Below are 25694 nucleotides of genomic sequence, written 5' to 3' on the forward strand. Positions count from 1 at the left end.
GGAAATAGATCATGTTAAAGTATGCATAGATTGTAACTATTTTCTGTACTTCTAATAAAAAAAAACATCACAATTTGTTGTCAATGAATAGTTTAAAGTGATGTAAACATGATCTTGACATTAGTTATAAAAATTTCTAACGATTTTTCTCTCTTTTCAATGCTTGAGACTGGTTTGTGGTGGTTGATAGTAATCTTAGATCAGTATGTATTGGTTGTTAGTGGATATACGTTGTTCAATGAATTCTTTAGTTATCAAGTAATAAAGGCGAAGTAAAAATTCTTTGTTTGCTCGTTAATAATAAAACTAGTTATTCTAATTCGGGCGTGTTGCGATATATTAGCTGGTTTTGTCCGTCAAACGAATTGATAAACGCAACCGTCAGTTTTGCCGCCAATTGGCGTATTGTTGTTAAAAATCGGCGTTAGAGCGCGTGTTTAGAAATGGTCGATTTAAAGTTTAAAAATTAAAGAATTTATTTTTGTTTAATCTGTGTAAACAAAATGTAATGCTTTTTATAAAATAATAAAATTGATAATAATAAATAATAAAATTGACTAAACATGTCGCAATTAAATGGTTTAAATGTGTTCGTGAATAATTTTTTGGGGTTTGTGCAGTCGACCAGTTATTTGCCATGGGTGAGATGGTTACTGAAGTTGATGGCTTTGGCTCAAGCAATAATACCAGCTGGATGGCCACAGTCTTATCCACTACGTGGTAAGTATTTTTTTGCATGGAACCTATTGGGAATAAAAAAAAATCGATTTCTAAAATATATGTTTGAATGATAAATTTGGTCCCAGCTAATTGCAGTTGCAGTGCGTTATTTTCCCGCCAATAAGTAAAAAAGTAATTAATATTCCTAACAAACCTAACGACTGAATATGCGAATATTCTTTAAAGCGAAAATGAATTAACTTTTGGAGTGTGAGTTTGAAGGCATTCAACTCTAGCGAATCTAACCCTCATGTCCAATCTAAATTATTACACTTCACCCATGAAAAAAATATAGTAAACTTAGTAATTTGTTTTTTCAGTATTCCTTTTATTTAGCCCCTCCCTCAAATCACAATCCTGGATCCGGAACTAAAAAAAATAGTAAGGATATCATTGCAAATTCCAGATGGCGATAAGTTTGACTTCATCGTGGTGGGTGCAGGCAGTGCGGGGGCCATCGTGGCGGCGCGGTTGAGCGAGGTGCCACACTTCAGGGTCCTGCTGCTGGAAGCTGGAGGGGATCCACCTCCTGCTAGTGTGGTACGGCCTTATTTTTGAATTCTTTATTGTTACCTATGAAGACTTACCGTTTTACCTTAACCTTGCAGTGGCGCTAGTCATCGCCATCTGTAACAAAGATAATTATATCATTTTACATAATAAATACATTACAATTAACCTCTTCGTAATGTTCTCTTGTTATTTCAGGCTCCGAGTTTGTTTGGGACATTAGGTCATACAGAATATGACTGGGACTACAAGGCTTATCTCGATAAAAATATTGGCACAGTACATCCAGGCAGAGCAATTTACATGACTCGCGGTAAAATGCTCGGTGGATCATCTTCAAATAATTACGAAGTATATTCGAGGGGAGTTCCTGAAGATTATGATGAATGGGGACAGGTTGCAAATGGTTGGGACTGGGACTCGGTGTTACCATATTTCAAAAAGTTTGAAGGTATGAAAGATCCAATTATAACGGAAAATCCTGATCATCAAGATTTACATTCTACAGACGGTCCAGTATTAGTAACAAGACCTGAAACAAATAGTTATTTTAACGAAGTGAATGATATCATTTTGAAGTCATATGAAGAAATGGGAATGAAAAAAATTCTAGAGCTGAATGGACCAGATAATTTGGGTGTAAGTCGACCTCATTTCACTTTCGCAAATGGAAGGCGATCGAGCACAGCTGAGGCGTACTTGAGAGGAAAAGAAAGATATAATTTAAAAATAGTTAAATATGCTAGAGTTACTAGAATCCTAATAGATGATCTAACATCGCGAGTTTATGGAACTGAAGTGTTTGTTTCTGGGAAAAAGATTAATGTGTTTGCTAATTTGGAAGTTATTGTGTCAGCGGGAGCGATTGACAGTCCCAAGCTTCTAATGTTGTCTGGCATCGGACCGAGAGAGGTCTTAACACCGATCGGTATAAAAGTAATTGTAGATTTACCAGTTGGCAAAAATTTACAGGATCATCACTATACACCGATCGTGTTTACAGGCCAACGAGGCTTACATAGTGTAGTACAAAATTTATTAGTTCCCACCGAGTTAGATTCTTACCCTGTGCCGTTACAATCAGGTTTCTTTAGAGTTGATAAACGGTGTTGTTCACAAAGGCCACAATTTCAAATCTTCAACGTACGCATCGGTGCTACCGCTTCGCCTATCATATTATTTGGATTCCGTACTATTACGAATTTCGATGAACCTTTTTCTTATTCAGTAAGCAAGGCTAACGTTGATCGTGAAATAGATATAACGTCTGTTATAAATGTGCATCCGCGTTCGAGAGGCGAAGTTACATTGAAAAGTTCCAATCCATTTGATGATCCAGTTATAAACATGGGTTATTTTAGAGATGAAGAAGATGTTGAGACGACATTTCGGGGTCTGAAGTTCATGTTGCTTTATTCAAATACAACATATTTCAGAAAAGTTGGCGGAAAGATTGCTAAGTTGGATGTTAGGGCTTGTAACCATCTTAAATGGGGAACGGATCAGTATTGGAGATGTTATGTGAGGCATGCTGTAGGTTCAATGCTTCACCCGGTGGGGACGTGTGAGATGGGGCCTTATGGTGTAGTGGATGAGAAACTGCGAGTGTACGGCGTGTCCGGTCTGAGGGTGGCTGACGCATCAGTGATGATGACAATACCCAGTGGGAACACAAACGCGCCGACCATGATGATTGGTGAAAAAGCAGCTGATTTAATTAAGGCAGATTACAATGCATTGTACCAAGATAAATATTTTATTTAAATATTAGAATAACTTTCAATTTCACGCGTGTTTTATTTCATTAATCATTCCTTTGAATACTTTTGACTTAATCTTCATAAGTATTGAAATAAAAAAAAAATCTTTATGTATTTTGCTTCTAATATTGTTCTTCGAAATTTAGCTACCATTGGTTTAGTCGCTAATTTAAAAAATAAATTATTTAAAAAGTTTACGACTAGGTAATTAGAATTTTTGAGGAACTACTAAAAAGTAACTTAAGTTATACAATTCACATTTTGTGAGCGTCGGTGGCTAGAGCATCGGTTGCTCAGAGGTTAAGCACTTGACTTGTAAACTGTAGGGGTTCGAATCCCGCTATGAACCACTGTTTTTTGATTTTCGAGTTCAAGTGGTTGACTGTGGCCTAGGTACTCTTGTGTAGACGCATTGCACGCACCTTCAATGGAGACGCATAACAGGTGATCTATAAATATACATTTTATTACATAATTTATTTTAAGCAATAACTAAGAATAAAACTGTCAAGGTTTCATAGTTTCGTAAGAACACATTAGTTTCTAGTTTCTAACTATATTTTAAAGGTCATTCTTTAAATTTTATAATATGTGTTATTTAAAAAGGTTCAAGGTGAAATATTTTCAATAACTATTTTAAAATACTATACCATAACATTTCTTGGTAAATGTTATCACCTTAACACATTATCACAATTATACTTATTGATAAATAGAGGTCACAGTTATGTTTAATATACGTATTTCGGTAGTGGAATTATTAGTAAGTAGTATTATTAGTTTTTCTACTAAAAACACATTTAAAAAAATTCTTATGTTTTATTTACAAGTTAAATATAGTTGCAGTATACTTATTAAAAATAATAATAAATCGTTAACTATATAACTTAGGTAACAATTATTTTAATGGCAAACAACAAAAGTATATAGGACATTTAAAAAAAAAATCAAATTGAAATACGTAAGATTACAAAACTGGGTTAAGGCGAATCATTAAAAGAACCTTATCATTGAAGAATTTAAAGTATTTGGGTCAATATAAAAAATAAGGCTTACGTGTTAGCAATTTAAATATAACTATAAAATATTGCTATATTAAAAAAAAACGTGTTCAGATATTTTTTTAGAATTCAATACAATTTACGGCGAACTCAATATTAACTAGGCCCCGAAGTGGGATCGCGAGGTATGAGAATCTCTGGAGTTACGCATTTATTCGACTGTTTGCTGACGTAGGGTATCGTAAGTATCGTAATGTCTACATTTAAGAGCCATTATCATTATAAGGGTGCAAGCGCTGTATTGATTACCATGACAAAGGTCCCAACGCCAAGTTATGGTAATGAAGTCTCTACTCTACCCGACCTACTGCCGAGTTCCGTAATGTTTGAAGAAAATACCTTACTTTGAGATTGATGCATTTTTAATGGTCTATGTTTGTTAGTAAAATATTATTTATTGTCGCTACTTACTGAAAGGTTAGAGTATTTCTTGAAAGCTTTTAATAAATGAATTAGTTATGCAAACACCCATTTAACATTCAAAAACAAAATGTAACAATGTAAGTTATTCTTCAACATATTTCTGGTCTCCTCAATTCTGTCACCTATAAATCTATTAAATACTAGCTGTCGCCCGCGACTCCGTCCGTGTGGAATTAAGAGACTCAATAAGTAGCCTATGTGTTCTTCAAGACTATGTTCTGCATCTGTGCCAAATTTAATCAAGATCCGTTGACCTGTTCCGGAGATAACTTTAAACAATCATCTAGCCATCTATCCATCTAAACTGTTTTGGTTTTACTAGATTCAATGAAATAAACCGTCATTGTATAATTATTTCGGATGAGGAACGTAATGAGACAAAGTTCTAATCATCTTTACTTCGGTTGACCTTTAATTTCATTTGTCACAGTAATAAAGAAAATTGCTAAAGCTCGATGATTACTAAAATGAAGCCTCCGTAGCTCTTGACCCTTAAAATTGAGTGCGACGTCGTTGAGTTTTGCTCGCAATCGTAAAGTTGCTCGTTTACATGACAAAGTCTCGTTCGGGGCTGTTAGGAAATGATTATCTCGGTCTCCGTCAATTACCATATGCGCGGTTATCGCTCGAACGCAACTCGAATGAAGATATTTTTAGTTAAACTTCTCGATTTCAGACTCATTTAAATATAAAAACCAAGCAAGATATAAAAGGACATAGATTTTCTTCTTGGTGGTGGATTGTACCTAAACGTAGTTCGGTACATAGATCAAACCTATTGCTTTGCAACCAAACTGTCAATGTTTATTATTATGTTAAATATAGTAAAAAATGCTTTTGAAATATAAAAAGTCAATTAATAAATATAAAAAAGTTAAGGAAAATTATATTTTTTGTATTTATAAAAAAGGTTCTTTGTTTATTATATTCTCTATGCATTCTGCCAATGATTTTTGAATATCGAACTTAAATCGAGAACCAATGTTAGTGGAAGGAGGGTAATGACGCATTGGGGTTTATGTAGGAACGGGGTTTAATGTTGTGGAATACAGTTTGATGTGGCCGCTTTCTCTGCGATTCTACAAAATAATAACGCATTTTATTTCTGCAAATTGTAATAGAAATTATTTTACATGATCAAAGATTTTAATAAACTAAATTCCAGTATAAATTAAATGATTTTGTTATATTTTATGTACGTTTTTTTACACATTAATACTTCCGTTAGCTTAAGTTGTAACCTCGTTAATATATTATGTAAATTGCAACCGCTAAAGCGTGAAACCCAAATATTTTATACTTGTTAGCAATTACAGACTGTTATTGTTGATAATTATTTGGTAGATTCGCTTGTAGGATGTAATTATAGTCAACAGTGGTTATTAAATGGTATAGTGTTACTCACGCTAAGTCAGCATCTAGTTACAATGCTGTTAATAGTAATATTCTATAGTTAAATTATAATAATTTTGGCGATACTGTTTATTCTAGAAATTTATATAGTATTTCTGGAAATTAAATGATTTGTTCTAAAGTTGTGTTTGAAATCTATTTTAATTTTATTAATGAACAGATCGATCGATGATGGCATGATATTTTTGTTTACTAAATAATAAAAATCGTAATTATAACTTAATAATAATATAGAGAAGTATCAGTACGATTTCTAAAAAAGTTAATTTTTGTTTGCATTAAAAAATTAAATAAATAAATACAGTCGCATTGATAACCTCCTTCGTTTTGAAGTCAGCTAAGAAGAAATATGGTGACATCACAACCTCTACGATTAAGAATGGATCAAACTGGTTATCACTTACCAAATACTTAATGGAAAGATGGTGTCTTAATAATTAATCGTTTACGTTATCTAAAACCTTTTATCACAATAAGAAACCTTGGGTTACAACATCTTTGTGTCAAGGTTTATATTATTAGGTGGCAAACGAGCAAGCTTGGTGGATGGATTCGCTGCAATAGCAAAGAAACCGTTGCCTATCGACATCCGCTATTGAAGGAAAGAAAGAAAGAAAAAACATTTATTGCCACACACAAAAAAAAATATAAAAACAAAAAAAAGAAAAAAAAGTGCAAGTTGCAAGTACCTAAGTACCTACTAATTTCATTTCCTTTTCTTCAATTAAATAATATTAAAAAATAACAGTGACGTTATTTTGTTAATAAAGTATGTATGTCACTGTGCTAACCAATATGATTTTAACTTCACAATTCAATGTTCTAAATATTAAAACGCCTGTGAAAATAATTATCGCAATTATTCGTTTCGTTGCAATTGCTGTTATGTAACTTTTGTAAATTTAAACTTTTCTGTCTGAATTACATTACGCAGTTAGTAATTATAGTTTAGTTAATTGTAACTTACCTACAGAGAGTAATCGGACTCCAAGACTGTTAGAAGCCATTTTAATAAAATCAAATTATCTTGGATTTTGCTGAAGTGGGTAATAATGGACGAAAAATAGCGAATTCGAGCATTAAATTGAATAATTTGCACGGACGAGGCTCAGGCAAATGAGATTGAGGATAAGCGAGTTCCCATTTGAAAAAAAAAAACGGAAAGCTTATGGAAAAATACAAGGCTTTCATTATAGTTGATTTTTGTTTTTATTCTAGTCGGATAAACAACGTTTTGCTTTTGATATATACGACATTACTAAGTAGGTACTTGATACATTAATATAAAGAAAGAATATATGCATAATTTTTATATAAAGATGAATTGAATACTTGTAAAAGGCAAGATAAAGTTAGAATAACTCGAATGCTCACTTGTCAGTAGAACTAAAGGCTTTTCTTTCAATTTTTGCTTACACTCGATCACGAGCTAAACGTTGCGAGTCGGTAACAAATAGGATTGTCGACAAAGTAAAGGTGTAATTTAAAAAAATCTTATTTTCCTGGTCCTACAGCATTTTATGCAACTTGGTTCAGCAACGTTCTTCATAAAAACAAAACAATACATCATATTAAATATTACAAATGCGAAAATTTCGATAGACGGATGTTTGTTACTACAAAACGGCTTGTCGGACCTTGATGAAATTTTGTACAGATATAGAACATAGTCTGGAGGAACACATAGACTTACTAAGTTTTTTCTGCACTCAGCCACGCGGACGAAGTCATGTAAAAGCATGTCATAATTATTAAATAAAAGCTACAGAAATTCGTTTTTTAGTTAAGCTCAGATTTAGCTTTTTTCATATATTGACATTGGTATACAATGTAGTCGTGTAAAAAGTATTTAGTATGTATATATTATATAATAAAAAATTATTATAATATTTTATTCGACAACCCTGACTAGACAGTTCCTTGTAGCGCTACGAGGCTACGAAGCTACGAAGGATTTTTGGTTTGACAGATACGTGATGTGATGTTTTAAAAAGCATATTGGAGAAATAGGAACTATATTAAACGTAATTTTATGCTGTTACAATGTTTTGTACGATTTATATATAAATATAAGGGACAATGCACGGGAAAAATTCAATTGAAAGATTAAAAGTACCAAAAAAAAATCTCTTAGCAAAATGTATTTACAGTAAGTCTTTCTTGATTCGTAGTCGATCATTCAATCTACTCGAAGTAACAATTCACCTTTGTTTCTTAGCGTCGTTTGTCTGGATTTACGTCTAATTTAAAATGGCTATACCAAGAGAATAGCAATAGAATATGTTTCGCATTAGGGGTAAAACATTTAGTGATGCTAAATGATGGAATGGTTTTGGGGTGTTTTTATTTATGGAAAAAGAGAAATAAACTATAGATTGTAAAAATTACATAAATTATAGGAAAGAAGATTTTTTTTTCCCGACATAGATTTTAAAAGAATTGAAATGTTTCTTCTTTCCATAAGGCTAGTTGAAAATTATTTTTATTACTACCTTATCGAAGTGTTTACTTGAAAATATTGTGTTAAGGTTAAGTTGTCAGTGCTTTAAGCGCATTGGCTCCCTCTCGTATTGGTACAGTCAGCTTCATAAATATAGTGGCAGTCAAGATATCCAAATATATAGGAACACCTAAAGTGATCAATTATATAAGTACAACCAAAGTTATCAAATTAATTGAAGCATCCACTCTGCTCAAAAACACCGGAGCGTTCACATCGTCATATATATGAGTACATTCAAAGTGCCCATAATTATAGTAACAGACATAGCGTCAATAGTAACGAAGCATCGAAAGTATGCAAAAATATCGTAACATTAGACAAAATTGAACTCTATCTCTATTTACTTAAGATACACTTTGAAATATACTACTTCTGTTAAATTCATTTGACATTTTATATGAAAATATTTTTTTCCTATTTACTTCAAGTTTACGTCCCGCATGACAGATAGGTACGAGATAGATAAGCAATATCAAATTTTAATTTGTCACCATATATGCCAGTTTGGCCTTACGGCTTAACTGCTCGCTGTAATACCCAGTTTTGGCGATTCGAATCCCAAACTTATTTTTACATTTTTAAGGTTTTTAATTTTATTATCAAAGCGTTATATAAAATTGAACTTTATCGCAACAATTATTGGTTACTATTCGACATCTTTAAAAATTAAGGAACCACAATATTCCTTGTCCCTTTTTTTAACCGAGACGTCATTAGCATGTTTTTTTATTGTTCACGTTTATTATTGTAAGTTTCGTCATTAAATTCCGTTCGGACTGTCACTGGCGACATCGAATACGTGTAATAAATCTATGCTTGGAAAATTCTACTGCAACCGGACTGAAGATACCTAACAGGAAGAGAAAAATATTTTGATACAAATTGTCAATTAATTTAACAGAAGTTGTATAGATGGCCGAACCTAATCGTTATTAATTTTATTTAAATATTTAATACCCCAAATATAAAAATTTAAAATTGTTTTTGTTAAGTAAAAAACATATTCTAAGTAAATTACTAGATTTTTCCTTTTCATTAAAAATAAATCAAGCTCTATACATACATATATTGATAATATTGAAAAAGAAAAACCTTGTAAGCCTGGGATTCGAACCATTAAACTTACGTACTGCGGCGAAAATAGTAAAACACTGAAACTAGCACATATTGTGACAGAATAAAATTTGATATTACTTACTAGCTTTTACCCGCGACTTCGTCCGCGCGGAATAAAAAAAATGCTCACAAGATAAAAAGTTCCTATGTCCGTCTCCTAGTTCTAAGCTACGTCCCCATCAATTTTCAGCTAAATCAGTTCGACCGAACCTGAGTTATAAACAGTGTAACTAACACGACTTTCTTTTATATATATAGATAGGTAGATTAGGTATCTGTCATGTATCGTCAATTTATAAATTTTAAACGTTATAATAATAAGAAGAAAAATGTTGGGTTGTCCGATAAGTTCGTGCCCATTTTTAATGGAAATTTTAAAGGCCCTTAAGTTTTGGCATACGTCTTTTAAATTATATTTGTTCGATTTTATAGCAAAACGTCTTATGTATTTCGGCAAAAATTAAGTCAATCAGTTTTTATAAAACTGATAGAAAAGAACGAATCGTGTCCTACCATTTCTCAAAATATGGCTGAAGTTAAGCTTTTCAGTATGCATGTGTTATGTAAACATGTCATATGTTTTCAATAATTAATAATAATAATAATATTCGGGTCTATTCTAAGATACCTATTGAAAATCGGAACGAACTTATTGGACAACCTATTATGTTGATACAAAGCGTCAAATGAATTTAACAGAAGTAGTATATTTCAAAGTGTATCTTAAGTAAATAGAGATAGAGTTCAATTTTGTCTAATGTTACGATATTTTTGCACACTTTCGATGCTTCGTTACTATTGACGCTATGTCTGTTACTATAATTATGGGCACTTTGAATGTACTCATATATATGACGATGTGAACGCGCCGGTGTTTTTGAGCAGAGTGGATGCTTCAATTAATTTGATAACTTTGGTTGTACTTATATAATTGATCACTTTAGGTGTTCCTATATATTTGGATATCTTGGCTGCCACTATATTTATGAAGCTGACTGTACGTGTCGAAGTGACTAGTAGTTGGCATCTTGTTACTACGAAAGAATTAACGTTACATTATGGCAATAAGTTAAGGCGAAAAGACTCCATGCTTTTGAAATTGTTAACAACATACTCAATTCATGTTAGTCCTTATAGATAATGGCTTAGAGAATTCCAGCGTATCACGTCAAGGGGATTAATCCCACATTTCGTGATATCCTCACGAACTGACTTTGGAATTAATCATAGTTTAAGCTCTGTTAATTTAGCCGTATGTTTATTATGTGAATTGATAATGTATAGGTAATATTTGTTTACTAGAGTTCATAACAAGACCACACATAAATAGAATAAACTAGTCTTTCACTAAAATCACCTAGTGTTTTGTGGAAATGCAGCAAAAGACATTTATATCATAAAATTATATCTGAAAATAATTTTTATAACTATTGTAAATAGATTGTAGTTTTAGTCCCTTAAATTTGTTAGATAGATCTGAAATGACATGTACTAGACATGTCATTAGTTTCCATAAAGGTTCAATTACTATTTTATGAAAAAAAAAACTGGTGTTGAATTTTTTTCTTTGAATAATTTAATTTTTAGATTTTAATTAACAGTCCAGTGACTAAGGTTCTTAACAAAAGGTTCAACATCCAAAATCCTATCTGGTAGGCGATAGAAAAAAACAAGATCGAAGTCTCGTTGTGTAAGTGCAAATAACTGACAAGAGAGTAGTGGGTTTATTGCGGTACCCTTATAAAGTTACACCCCGTTCAATGTGGTGGCCTTTCGGGACTAGATAGGCATCGAACACTGGAATTTTGTTAGATTTTGGAAGTATCAAAGAAGTACCACAAGTAAAATATAATATTAATGTCTCTGTTTCTTTTAGTCTCTGTCGTCTTTCTTCAAGTAATTAATATAAGTAATTAATATGTACAAAGACTGAACAACAATTTACATTTTCTTATTCGTAAACAAGAAAAAGTGAATGAACAAAGAGGTATGCTGGCTAAATCAATTGCTTAGAATGTACTAAGCTTACTTGAATTTGTTTGCTATTTCATTTGTATACGAATTTTACCTTAATACATTACCTTACTTTTGTACAATACTTACATACGAACCTATTTTCCTCGAGCTGATTAAATTAGTTATTGACTACATAGTTATTTCTGTTTTTTTTAATGAGGCCGACTTACAAATATGTATACATATATGCTTTAATTATGTTTCCGTAGTTAAAACTCAAAGTCATTCCCTCGTGGCCGAGCCGTTATAATTGTATTTGAATCTTATATAATTACTGTAACATCTATTATAAAATAACATTTTTTTCTGTGTTGTAAGTAATGGAAATGTAATCTCATATAAATCGTTAAGAAGATCCTGCAAACCTCAGCAGTTTTATGCAGTGGCCATCCATCGCAGTCGGGGGCAATAACTCCTCAAGGATCCATGGCCGGAATGAGGGCGGACGCGAAACGCCACCGCGTTATTTATGCACACGCCCTTAGCAGCCGAGATCACCGCGCGCTTGAAACTGATTGAATTCTCCGCCCGCTAACAGTGTGATGAGCGAAGCGATTTTGTTTTTATTTATGCAATTGTTTAAAGCTTAACTGGACGTGTTTAACTCGATGGTGAATTAATTAATGACTCTTACGTGGTTCATTACCTGTTCTTACTAATTTTATAACTACTTACCAAAGTGTAGAAGGATGTTTGTTACCAGGAAACTTCAAAACAACTGAACACATATGAATAAAAAGCAGGAATATATGTCAATTTGAAAGAGCGCATATGATACTTTTTATTTCGAAAAAAAATAGGTTCCTGCAGAGTAGTTTATTATAATACGCACATTGTTAATTATGAATGTTTTAAGACAAAATAATTTAAATTTATTTAAACAATTCTCAATCATTGGTATTTGTTTATTGCTAAAATTTACCTTTATTAAAATGTCTCCGCTACCGCTTATACACTATGCGCTAGTATTCCCACTTCGTTATTCTTTGTTCGTATATTATTCAGTTGGGCCGAGAAGCGGCGCCGTTTTTCTTTGCCAACTTACGTCTGATTTTTTTCCTTGCAACTGTTAAATAAATGTCTATCATGAATTTAATTAATCTTTTTTAACTCTTATTAAAAGACAATTATGTTCATCAAATATCTAAAGTAAAAGATGATGGCTAACATTGGACTTTATACAGAGTGTTGCCGTTTTACTTATAAAATTAAGATATGTATAGATAAATGTATAGGTTTTAAATCAGTGTTTAAGTGTTAACAGCAAAATCACTACATTGTTACTGCGTTTTTATCTAGTTTAATGTCATTATATGTCTTTACACACTGTTCACACGCATGTTTTACTCTGTGTCAATATACTAAAAGAACATTTTTGTCATGATTTACTTAATAGTTTTTATAAAGACACTAGCTGTTGTCCGCGACTCCGTCCGCGCGAAATAAAAAAAATATTAAAAGCCTATGTGTTCTTCCAGGCCATGGACATCACATCTATGCCAAATTTAATTAAGATCTGTTAAGCCGTTCCGGAGATATCTTCAAACATCCATCCATCCATCCATCCATCCATCCAAAAATTCGCATTTCTAATATTAGTAAGATAAGTAATACATTTATAAATTTTTAAAAATAATATGTTGTTTGATATTTTGGAGGATATTTACAGCTTTATAAAAATCGTATTTATTATTTAAATACTTAGTTATTAATGTATATAGTGAAACGTGTACAGGCTGGGAGGCTTAAACTGTAGACTGAACTCGTCAACTCCCTGGAGGGTAAAATTGCATCGAGAAAAGTGGGAATTGCCCGGAGTTGGTCTCTATTCGGATCAAATTCATTTAGCCTTCCTTTTTGCAACTGTAGTGGTTGGTGTTATACACACATTTGGGTATAAGTGTTTTCTATTAAATTACTAGGAGGTTGTTAAAAATTCCTAATGCATTTTTATATTGGACTATTCGTGTAAAATAGATCCTTAGTAGTATATTTGTCACACAAAGTTTACATTTAGGTTGACCTCATTGAGAAACGTAAAACCTTTCACAGTAAAATTAACTATTGTTAGATTAAAAATTGATTTAATTTTATTGATGACTAGCTGTCGCCCGCGACTTCGACTGCGCAGAAAAAAAAAACATAATTATGTGTTCTTCCAAGCCATGTTCTACATCTATGCCAAATTTCATTGACATGCATGCAGCCGTTTTGGAGATACCTTCTAACAAACACCCATCCATGCATCCATCCATACACCCATTCATTTAAACATTTGCATTTTAATAAGATAAGAACAATCCTTAATTTCGAAATTCCATTCGGCAATACAGAATGGTATTACACAGGTGTAACGTACTGGCCTAAACAAATAAAGTTCCTGACAACTTTCCTATTCGAGCTATGACTATATTGCTGTGGGTGGTGGGCCGTGGGCTCGGGGAAAACACCATATGTTATGTTATAAATTATTGAAAAGTCTTGCAATAAAATCGGTTGTTATCCTCGCACGAGGCGACATGTTGCGAGAATGTACAAAGTTGTGAATAAACTGTGTGTAACTGCCTGTAACTCCTTGTGGTGCAAGTTACGAGATTATATTTTTAATTACTAGCTGTCATCCGAAACTACGTACGCACTGAATTTAAAAAAAAAAAAAAAACTTAAAAAGTATTTTTTTTTTTGGATTCGGTGCGGACGTACTAGGCTATTAATGTCTATGGGTTCTTTCAGACTATGTTCTACATCTGCGCCAAATTTCATCAAGATCCGTTGAGCCGTTCATGTAAACTTTCGCATCAATTTTATTAGTAAGGATTATAATAAAATTTATAGAACAATATGTGTCAGGATTTTTTTTAATGAAACCCGTAATCTATTTTTATGTATGATCTTAATAACTGATTGAATGAATTTATGTAAGTTTTGTTTATAAGTTTCAAATAATTTGTAGAATCACATTTTGGAGACCATTGCGCTTCATGAATTTTTTTTTTTAAGAAATCGCTATAGTCTTATACCTTATATCCTACGCTACCTTTTTCTACGGTATATGATCAATACGAACCAGGAGTTTGTATGTTAAACGCTTGAGAACAATTGTAATATTAGGGAACGGATTACGTACATATTGGACTACATTTTCTTCGTGGCTATTACACAACATCTTTGCCATTGTCACATTTTGTTAATTTTAAATGCTTGATTTGACATAGTTGGATCAAACTTTTTACTACATCCAAAAGGTGGTAACAACGTGATCGATTGGGATAGAATACGAATTGTTTCCGACGTTACCTTTGAATTGTATTGAAGATATTGAACCTTATAGAGGATTGTCAAGATTCTAGATAATTAAACATAGAATAAAAAATCTTTTTCTACATAATTAAAGTTACTCCATTCCGCAGTACACGGTTCAAGCATGACGGGGTATTACGTTTCTATCTTTGCGAAGCTAGCGTCATGTGCAGATCTAAATAATTGCCTCCCTCGAGACTCGAGGCATCTTATCTCCTAGAGCACAATAATAGGGGCCTTTTTATTTGCTCAATTTACCACGTTGATTAGTGTCACATGTATGTTGTTAATGTTTGTATTGATTTATGTAGCTTTAGTATGAGAATTATAAATTTGATATTCACGCCATCTATTGAGCTTGATCGGAAATTCAACGTTAATTACATTATTAATAATTGCATCAAATTGAATAAATTAATTACTAATGTGTCTAATTTAATGAAGAGTTTGTAAGCATAGGTTTTAGGCAACCGATCTTTCCATTGCATCCATTTATGTACCGTCAATTAGAAATCCGCTCAAAAGCCAGCCCGTTTTAAGCCGATTAGAGCCGCAGACTGAGAGCTATCTTTAATTTATTGTCACGCGGAAAATTTTGTGTTGCGCTGGCTTTAAACCCTCCAACTGACTGAAGTTGAAACAGTTCGCTCTTTGATATACTCAGATCCCTTTCGCATGAATGGAAGTGAGAAGTGTATCTAGTTTGTATGGTTGTATGTTTTCAACAATTCTAATGGATTGAATAAAGTTTCTTTATATCATTTTAACAATTTACGAACAAAATAATTCTCTACAGATATTTAAAAATTTACTACAACATTTAATGGTCAGTTTGTCACATGTGTATGTTATATTTTGAAAGTAAAAAATCCAATAGAACGAACATAGCGCGAGAAATAATATAACTCTTCGTATTCAATCACTTTGTTTAAAAAAAAATCTATTCTGTATAAGATAACAACGTTAAGTCCAAATAAATTGTAAGACTGACCGCAAGAGACTCTTCATGATATCGTCACAGGACAAGCTCGGCCGCTAGTCAGCACAATTTGGGATTATCCTTACAAAGATATATTGCATTGCTTCCCTACTATAGTCAGCGATTTCACTGCGACTCTAGAAAGCTAAATGCTATTCTATACTACGAAAATTTAGTACAGTATTTTGTTATATAAATAAATATTATTGCATTTGATGTCAACCTCCTTCAATTCCATTGCTGTTTAAGAATATTGTTTTATAAAAAAGTTCTTTCGATAATTATAAATCAAACATCGTTATACATTGTAGACTCTTAAATTAAATATCTGCAATATTTAAGTGGATCGTTAGCTGCAGATTCATCTTTAAATCGTCTTTGAATCCATTTGAAAATCGTATTCAGAAGATTTGCGAAACAAAGCAACCTTCAAGAGGTTCATTTGCGAAGTAAAATGTCTTCTGCGTTCCCTATTCTACTATCGACTTTAAATTTATTCGATCATATTCAGCTTTATTCTAAAATCTTGAAAAAGTGAGTTATTGTTTGAGATCTCGATGAAAATTGTACTTGTAACAAAAATATTATAATAAATTTACAATCGTATAAAAATAGTGTTTATTTACGTAATTACAACAAAACTTATCTTTTGTGTAACAAAATGAAGTATGAGGTTTAATTTTGATTCTTATAAAAAAAAAAAAATTCATTGGAATAATCCAATAGTTTAAAAAATCTTTATAGACTTATGCAAGGAATTACATGAACTTAATCCAAACATCTCTTAAAGTTCAAAACGAACAATATTGTTCTTCACTAAGTCTGTATTCAGTAACAAAACAAGCAGTGCTATTGAAGCATATTTTTTTCTTTGTGACAGTTGAAATTTGAGGTTATAACAATAAAAAAGAAAAGGTGTTGTTATTTTTTATGATTAGTCCTTTTATTTTATTGTTTGCCAAAATGGCGGGTGTCGGCATGCAGATGGCGAGTAAGCGGCGAACTTCCGTTGTTTAATACAAGCTTTCGGTATAATTGTGGTTGAATCTATTTTGTGGTCTTCCTCCTCGTTTTCGTGAATATTGTCTGTGGTCAACATGTTTCCGCGTTTTATTTCCTTTCGCAGTTGCAACTTCTTAATTTATACACCCGTTTTCCTGTTTCCTGGTTCAAAGTTGTTTTTTTTAACTTATTGAACGAGTTAAGTTGTCAAAAGTTATCCAGAACTATGAATTTTACTTGTATTTAAGTTACTTTTATTTTCCCCGTTTAGTTATGTAATTTTATTCTTTTTTTCAATTATTTGTGCATTGTCTCGTGTCTTTTGTCCCCTACAATACAACCGCTATTGTAAATCTTACAAAGAAGGCATTGTTTGTGTTTTTCGCTTCGACGATTTGAATCGGCAATTGAAAATAAGAAATAAGATTTTTAATAAAGACAGTAGTCATCAGGTGGTCTTTTCTTGCGTCACGTTCTTATAATAATAATTAGATGCATAGGGATTTAAAAGATCGAAATTAATAATCGATCCGGAACCATTTTATCTAATAATTTTGTTCCAATTTAACCGAGTTAAACATACGATGGGGCTATCGAATAAATTTTTGTACTCTCATAAAAGGAATTAATCAATAGACATAAAAGTTATTTAATAATTTCAAACGTAATTACATTTTTTTACCGAGTACATATGTTTTATAATTGTTAAATATTAATTTATATAATATGTTATTTATTTCTTGACTCATAATTCATTTTTCGTAAAATATATTGATATTTCCACGCGCATACATTCTGATGTTGGTTGAAAAGCCACCCTTTTAAGCCGCTTAGCTCTGCCGCAGACTCAAAATTATCGTTACGCCAGAAATTTTGCGTAGTCTCACTTTAAAACCCTTTTAACGGGTGCTAGAATTTGCAACATCGCCCTTTGATTGCCCTTCCAGATAAATGTGGCAGCGAAATGTTTCAATTCGTAGACAGACTTTTCTAATAACATGCTAAAATCTTTTATTAAAGGTAAAGTTATATATATTTTTTTGACTTCGCCTTTAAGTAACAGTAGGATTAGAGCATAAAACTGTGCCTACATTCTCTATTTTATTAAAAAAAAAAACATAGCAAACGGTGCTTGAAAAAGCATTTTCGGCTGATATTGTAGAAAAAAAATTGTCCCACATTACATATATAAAGGAGGTTAAATCTACACCAATAATATAAGGATTATCATTGTTACAGGACGAAGCACTCGGCAAGTCAGCAGGGTTCGGGATTATCCCAAAAAAAGATTTATTGTTTGGACACCCGACAAAGTCAGCAAATAGTACTACGTAACGAGAATTATTTTTGATTGTTATAATTAGTGTATTTTTTTGAAATAATTTTTACTTTGATATAACTTGAATCTATAACTAAATCTCATTAATTTAATTTCCTGTGTACATTTTGTTTTTTTTTTGCTCATTAAAATACCACCATCGTTTTTTGTTGTGTGTCATTGAAGCTATAACATGCAAATAAAAGGAAATACAAAAATTGTGTTTATGATAGTGTACAAATGTGTGCTTATTGGTAGCGTGTTTATTACCTAGTTAAACTAAAATTAATTACATCAGGGTTGCCATAACCGTCTTAATAAACAGTGACAAAAATTAAAATTAAGCGTATTAGCCAAGGCGTTACTTAAAGAAAATTATAATGTTTAAATTATTAACAATGTGACAGAAAGATAAAATACAACAAAATGTAAAGAACAACTGCCAGATATTTAATTTAATAATATAAAAAAAAAGAATTTCGTTTTCGTCAGCCCTACGTTGTACGCTATACGATTACATTGAAAATAATACGTTATACAACCGCGTTTCGTCACTCTACAATGAACGAACCTATTAAATGAAACTATAAGGGTGTACTAAAAATTTGTTTTTAGAAAATTATAATACTCAGACGATAAATAAGTGCAATAGGATGTCGTACGGTGAGTTTAATTTGAATAAAAAATTAATTACTTTAATTTTTTTATATTTGTGCTTGCTTGTTTCTACTGGCCACGGCAGTGACTTGTGATGCAAGAATGCCACTAAACCTGAAGGTCTACAAGTCGTTCGTAAGACCTGTCGTATTGAATACATCTGAGAGATGTACCACCAAAGTTACGGATGAAAGGAGATTGCATGCAGCTGAGATTCGTTTGTTAAAATTTATGTGTGGTGGGTCAAGAAGGTTTAAAATAAAGAATGCCATATTATTTTAAGAAATAATGGGCACATTAATAAGATTAAATGTGAATGGCTACAAAGCTAGAATAGAAATCGAACCGAAAAAAGAGCGAAGTATGGATGGATTGTGTGAAAAAGGAAATGTGTAACAAGAGCATTCAGATGTGATAAACGAAATCTTGTAAAGTCCAATACATCTACTAATACAATAAACACAACGTGTTAAGATTTTTACAGTTTTTCTTTCGTAACCTTTAATTGTGCAAAGGGAATGTCAACATTCTGTGAGAAAGTATTTAATTTTATCTTTCCCACAAGTTGTTTCTGTAAAAATAATATTATAAGTTAATAGTGACTGTTTACTAATTGTCCAACATTCTTTATCACGTCGCGTCGTTTATCTTATGACTTTGACGTATAAGAGACAGGATCTGTTAAGCGCGCGTGATTTCCTCTGTCCAATAAAAATGTTATAAACAACAACAATAAGTGCTATAAACTAGCTTGATTGTATACTCATCAGTATCCGTTCGTATCATTTTAGTATTCGTATACAAAGAAATTTCAATTTTACGTATGCGACAATATAATACGATAGTCATCTTTACCTCACCCCGCGAAAAGTGGTAGTTATTAGGACTATGGCGGTGCTGAATTATCCATTTCTCTATGGTCAAAGATCTTATGATGTTGATATAAGATCGAGTCGGCATTTGAATCCATTTATGGTTTTGAATTTGTTAATCCTGTTATCTGTTACGATAAGACATTTTTGAACATGCGATAGTACGGCTATTTTACCTCAAATATTATGACATATTCCCTATTATTAACTTACATTTAGGCAGAGATAGATATTGTAGTTAAAGTATGTGATTGTAAGTTTCTTACGTCAAAACAATTGTCCAAAACTCAATAGTTTCGAACCCCATACCACCTTACGACGAAGATGTATCTCTCTCGTATCTCTGTTTTTTTTCAAAAGGGTCGTAATATTTTTTACACGTGTTTGGACTCGACTCATTTATAAGATGTTTTTGATAAAATGATATTTATTATGTCTAAAATTACACCGAAAAAGTAATAGTTCATAAGTTTATGCATTTTGAAAAATTAGAACTGATTTAGTATTAAGTTATAGCCACGACATTTAAAACATTGTTTGAAAATGCACTCACGCTTTTCAACGAGTAGATCAGAAATTAATATTCGATCCTTGATAAATCCATAAATTTAAAACAAATGGATTAAAAATAACAACAACAATACAACTGATTCCCTGTATCTTAGAGGGCTAGGCAGAGATTACAGACTTCCATTTAGCGTGATCCAGACCAGTCATGCTTTTTCCACATTCATAAATTTACGCATAGATGCAATTCTGTTTCTAGTGCTCCTAATACCATTCTTCCCGTGGAATGAAACGATTAAAAATGGTTATTAAAAAAGTAGTATTAGCAAAAATGTTTAAAGATAGTTAATTGATTTCGTCCGTTAGCAAAATACAAAAGTTTAGTTACTATTTATTCATTTGTTTCTTATTACCATAGTGCCGTGGGCCGTGGGTGGATGTAGATGTAATACACCATGAGTCATGTTTGCACTTTACAATCGTAGTGTTATCACAATAGTTTTATCAGCAATACTGGTCGATAAAATCAATCTGCTAACGTAATTTGGAATAACCACACGTCAGTATGTTATCTACACCAGTCACGAAACATCGTGCAAATTAAAATATAAAAAAAACATGGCCTTGTTGTAACAGTGACAAACTTTTTAACTGTTTATATTGGTTGTGGAAATTTATGTGAAAATGAAAGTGACTTTTGAGACTGTCAAAGGTGAGGGTGTTTATTCAGAGTTATTGTGTTACATTAAGGTTAAATTTTGTGTTATTTGCTATTTTATTTTTGGTTGCCCTCAGATATGTTTGCATGTAGTTTAGTTAATGGGTTTGAACGCTCAAACGCTTAACTATATTAGACCCGTAGCGAGTTCGTACAAAGTTGTTTAGGCGCGGGCGGCAAACATGATATTAATTCGATCGTTGACATGTGCTTCTAACCATTGAAATACGACCCATACGAAAATAATTAAATATCTTTTTGAGTCTTCCCCGACGTTGTATGTTTTTCGAATGTTTTTAACTCAAAGATTATGTGGCGAATATTTTTAGACCACGCGGTAAATATTCTTTGACCATTTATGGGCAGCGAGTGGGCGGAAACGATGCGAGCAAAATGAAATGGAAGCGAGCTAGCCTAATGATGACATTATGAGTGTTATTAAGAACTACAAAGTACCAATAAAAACTTTTTCTAATCAAACACTTGAAAGGTTTTTCAAAGGCAACAATAGGTTTTTTTTAAGTAACCCCTATTTATATATATCGATAAGAATTAAGAAATGAGTTTGACGAATTTTCTATATTAATTACAAAATAATCTTACTAATATTCTATATCCGAAAGCGTAGATGGATGGATGTTTGTTAGAAGGTATCTTTGGAACGGCTAAACAGATCTTGATGAAATTTGGCACAGATGTAGAACATAGTCTGGAAGAACACATAGGCTACTTATAGAGTTTTTTCACTTCCGCGCAGACGGAGTCGTAAGCTACAGCTAATTTTTTATGTTATAATCGCCGCAGACGGATTGTTAGATAGGTAGACAGTGAAAAAAGGGGAGTGCCTGTGGTGTTTCGCAGGCAAACAATATTTAGGCAAAGCGGAATAAGTAAATATGAGTTAATTTTGTTATTATAAATTATCTTGCTGGATTAACATATATGTCACAATCTTTTGTCTGTTATTGTTATTAGTTTAAGAAGGAATGAATATTTCTACTTAACCTAATATTGTGCTGATGCATTATTGCAATGAAACTGAATGATTTCGTAGAAAATTCTAAAGATATATTATCCTAAGAATGTAAAATTATCAACAGTCTACATTCCTTGATGACATCATTTTTATTGTGTATTTTGGTTACGATAGGGTAATCAGAATTTTTGAAACAATTGTTCAAACACGTTCAACCAATTACTTCTTGCTATGGTTTTAAATACGCATTCAAATGAAATATCTTAAATTTCTTTATCGAAAAGATATGTTATTAATAATTATTTACTTCTCATAATATTTATTTTACAAAATGTAAAACTTGTTTATTCAAATATCATTCGATAAACCAAAACTATGATTATAATTATAAAACATACAATAATAAAGTAGGGGTTAAGTACTTGACTTGCAATCTGCAGGTCCTAGGTTCGAATCCCGCGATATACTAATGTGTTTTTTGATTTTCGACGAGGCTCGCCACCCGTCACGTTCCGTCTCCCGAAACGGCGAATGGTGGATTGCGGAGGTTCATTTGGCTATACCAAATGGAGGATCCGTGATCTCTGCTTACCTTTCTGGGTTACAGGCGTGAGTTAAGTGTGATATAAGTCCAATTAAATATAATATAGAAATAACTTTTTTTTAAACATTCTTAATTTTGTATATACTTTTTATTGTAATTACTGTAAACAGACTCAGGTCATTATCGTTGTCCATCGGATAATTCCTTTTCAGAAAACAGGTTTTTATCTGTTTGCTGTTTGACGCCATGTCTTACCGTGAGTTTTCACAGCCGATACACCTGTAAAGAAACATATTGGTATCTTTGTTTTCTCAAAGATAATGAAAGGGATGACAAATTGTTTCTGTATGTTCATATCTGCAGTGAAAACCTAAGGTTAATATGCACTCTTTGGCAACGGAAAACGTTTAATGCCGTTTGTTTTTGTTATCTTTTAGTACTGAATAGTTAATTCATCAGTTGCGCCTGACCTCCATTGTCAAGTAATTTTCATTGTCGCGCCAACCTTATTGTCACAAAGAAGTATTTTTTAGAAATAAATAAAAGTGCACGTTTCTTGTACAGTTTGGTTTAAGATCATTTATGTCATGGTGAAATACTTTGGTCAGTCGTTTTATGCTCTTTATCAAAGAAGATATTAAAAAATATTTTTTTGGCATAATGTTATGACTTAACGCCTAAAAATGGTATATTGAAACTCTTTATAGTTTGTGGTATAGATGATAGGTATTTTATGAAATCAAGTATGTTTTGTCTTACGAATTGAGTTTGTTATTTGTCTCCAGTAAAGAGAGAAAGGATAGGAAAGATGTCCGCCACATTTATCAGTGGAAACCGAGAAGTATATGAAATTATATTTGTGGTGTATTGCGATTACCGCAATGGCGAGTATTCGTCGATTGCTAATATTTTATTACAGGCGCGTCAGTGCAGATCGCCTCGTAGAGAGAACAATAAAATAAAAAGATGCTTATTAACATTTAATAGATCCAACGCTAATAGAAATAAAATATATTTCCGATTTGGTATAACTTAATTATCTATGTACCTCACATACTTATTTTTTTTAAATAGTGTTTTCAATTGTTCACAGGAAACGATCCACCTTTTCACAACAATGTTCGTCATAGCCGACAAGCCAAATTACTTCAAGATTATGATCTAAACGACACGTCGTTCTGTAAGTCGTTGTGCTACCGTTTATCTTCTATCGTTTTCCACGTAACGTCTCTAAAGTTTTTTCTATGGATAACCTCCGTTAGTTTTATAATTACTATATTCATAACGCAATTCATAAGAACGAATCAGTACAAAACCATCAGTGTCCTTGAAGAAGAGGCAATCCGGAATGTTGGCCTTGATTACAGATATACTGAGATCTACAAAAGAAAGGAACGACTGTCGAATGAGGTTAAGTACATTTTGGAATGGACGCCGAGAAACTACGAACCTCTTAGCCAACTTAAACAGGGCCAAATTGCATTCATCAAAAACAATTGTTCAAAGATAAATTGTTATGTAACTGATAATAAAGATTTCTTTGACGGAGACTTGACAAAGTTTGACGCTATAGCATTTAACGGTCGAAATATATTACACGCAAAAAAATCTGATCTTCCTAAATACAGATCGCCTCATCAGAAATATATATATTTCAACATGGAGTCTTCTGACAATTATGTATTGTGTAATCCAGTGTTCGATGATTTTTTCAATTTAACAGCTACATACAAGTTGGATTCTGACATTCTATTCCCTTATATACAAATAAGGGATCGTAATGGAGAAGTTGTAGGACCTAGAATAGACATGAAGTGGGCAGAAAATATGACTGTTGATGGGGATTTATCGATTTTGAAGTATAAAAGTAAAGCAGCCGCGTGGTTTGTATCAAATTGCAACAGCAGAAGTGGAAGAAAGGAATTAGGGCAAACATTACAAAGGGCCTTGCAAAAGTATGGCTTAACATTAGATATTTATGGTAAATGCGGTCCATTTAAATGTCCTAGAAATAAGAAAAAACAATGCGACGATATGTTAGAGAAGGATTATTTCTTTTATTTGTCATTTGAGAATTCTTTTGCGGAAGATTATGTGACTGAAAAAGTTCTGACACCTTTGCATCATAACGCTGTACCGATCGTGTTTGGTGGCGCTAATTATTCTAGGTAGGTAATTCACGATTACGGACTACACATATTACCTCTTTTGACTTTCAACTTTAACAAAACCTCATCAAATCACACCGATTCTTTATCATAGATGTTATATCAGTGTTTATCACATTAGCAAGATGTAAGTTTCCTTATGCTAGAGAAGAAAGCCCAAACTATTTTCTTCTAGACCCCTCAAAATTTTATTGGTTTCTGTGAACTTTGGTAGTTAATTATTTTTCAACTCGTGAACCCACGACCTTAATTTCCACCATTAACCCCCACTATGTTCCTATAGACCCCAAAGGGTCTATCTGGATGACTGATGCTTGAGTGTGTTAATTTAATTTTTAAAATAATTTTCTACACAGATTTCTACCTCCCGATACATATCTGGATGCGAGAATGATGACACCTGAAGACATAGCTAGTACTGTGACTCGGTTGATGCGTTCTCCGGAAGAATATAAAAAATACTTCAGATGGAAATCTTATTACACATACCGTGACCCATCAAATACGGACAGTGTGTGCGCGGTGTGCGAGTACCTTAATAATGAAAGTATTATGAAGCAACAGACTATTTACAATAATTTCAGGGCCTGGTGGAATCCTAATTATAGGAAGCGTTGCAAGTTGTGATATTTTAAATATATTGATAAGATATTTTTAATTAGAAATTAGAAAAAATACAAAGATTTTGTTAAGTATATGTTTAGTTTCTGTAATTTAAATAATATATCATATACGTGATGTAAGGATGTAGAAAAAGCAAGAGAGATGTGCAAGGATCGCGAGAAATTTATACCTGCTTCGTACTAAATTTACAGTTAATTTATCGGCGTTTTTGATATCGAAATCTCTGTATAAAACATATCGTCATTCATTATCTTTGTCAAAACGAAAATAACCATATGTTTTATACAGGGATGTTGGTCTCAAAAACCAACAATTAGATCACGAAAAAAAATTGTGAATGAAAAATGAGAAGAAGAAAGAACCGGTTCTCATGATGTAAAGGGAATTGGCATTAATCTGATTATTTAAGTGCATCGTATTTTTCCTGATTGCGTATCGCTACTTCAGACTACTTTGTCTATTTATAACAATTATCTATAAAGTTTCCATCATTGAAAGCACTTTATG

At 32.3% G+C, this 25694-nt stretch overlaps 2 protein-coding genes across 2 annotated transcripts; both read left to right on the forward strand.

Annotated features, from left to right (window-relative positions):
• Positions 1 to 563: 563 nt before the first annotated feature.
• Positions 564 to 2994, forward strand: LOC106712543 (glucose dehydrogenase [FAD, quinone]). Its single transcript, XM_014505141.2, has 3 exons — positions 564 to 720; positions 1127 to 1260; positions 1429 to 2994. Exons 1-3 carry the CDS (start codon positions 564 to 566, stop codon positions 2992 to 2994), a joined length of 1857 nt encoding a protein of 618 aa, XP_014360627.2.
• A 15725-nt stretch (positions 2995 to 18719) lies between these two features.
• LOC106712542 (alpha-(1,3)-fucosyltransferase C) lies at positions 18720 to 25190 on the forward strand. The gene is made up of 3 exons (XM_045683430.1): positions 18720 to 18784; positions 23489 to 24563; positions 24920 to 25190. Exons 1-3 carry the CDS (start codon positions 18775 to 18777, stop codon positions 25188 to 25190), a joined length of 1356 nt encoding a protein of 451 aa, XP_045539386.1. The 5' UTR covers positions 18720 to 18774.
• Positions 25191 to 25694: the final 504 nt, after the last annotated feature.

The sequence above is a fragment of the Papilio machaon genome, chromosome 22 (genome assembly GCF_912999745.1).
Source record: "Papilio machaon chromosome 22, ilPapMach1.1, whole genome shotgun sequence".
Classification (NCBI taxonomy): domain Eukaryota; kingdom Metazoa; phylum Arthropoda; class Insecta; order Lepidoptera; family Papilionidae; genus Papilio; species Papilio machaon.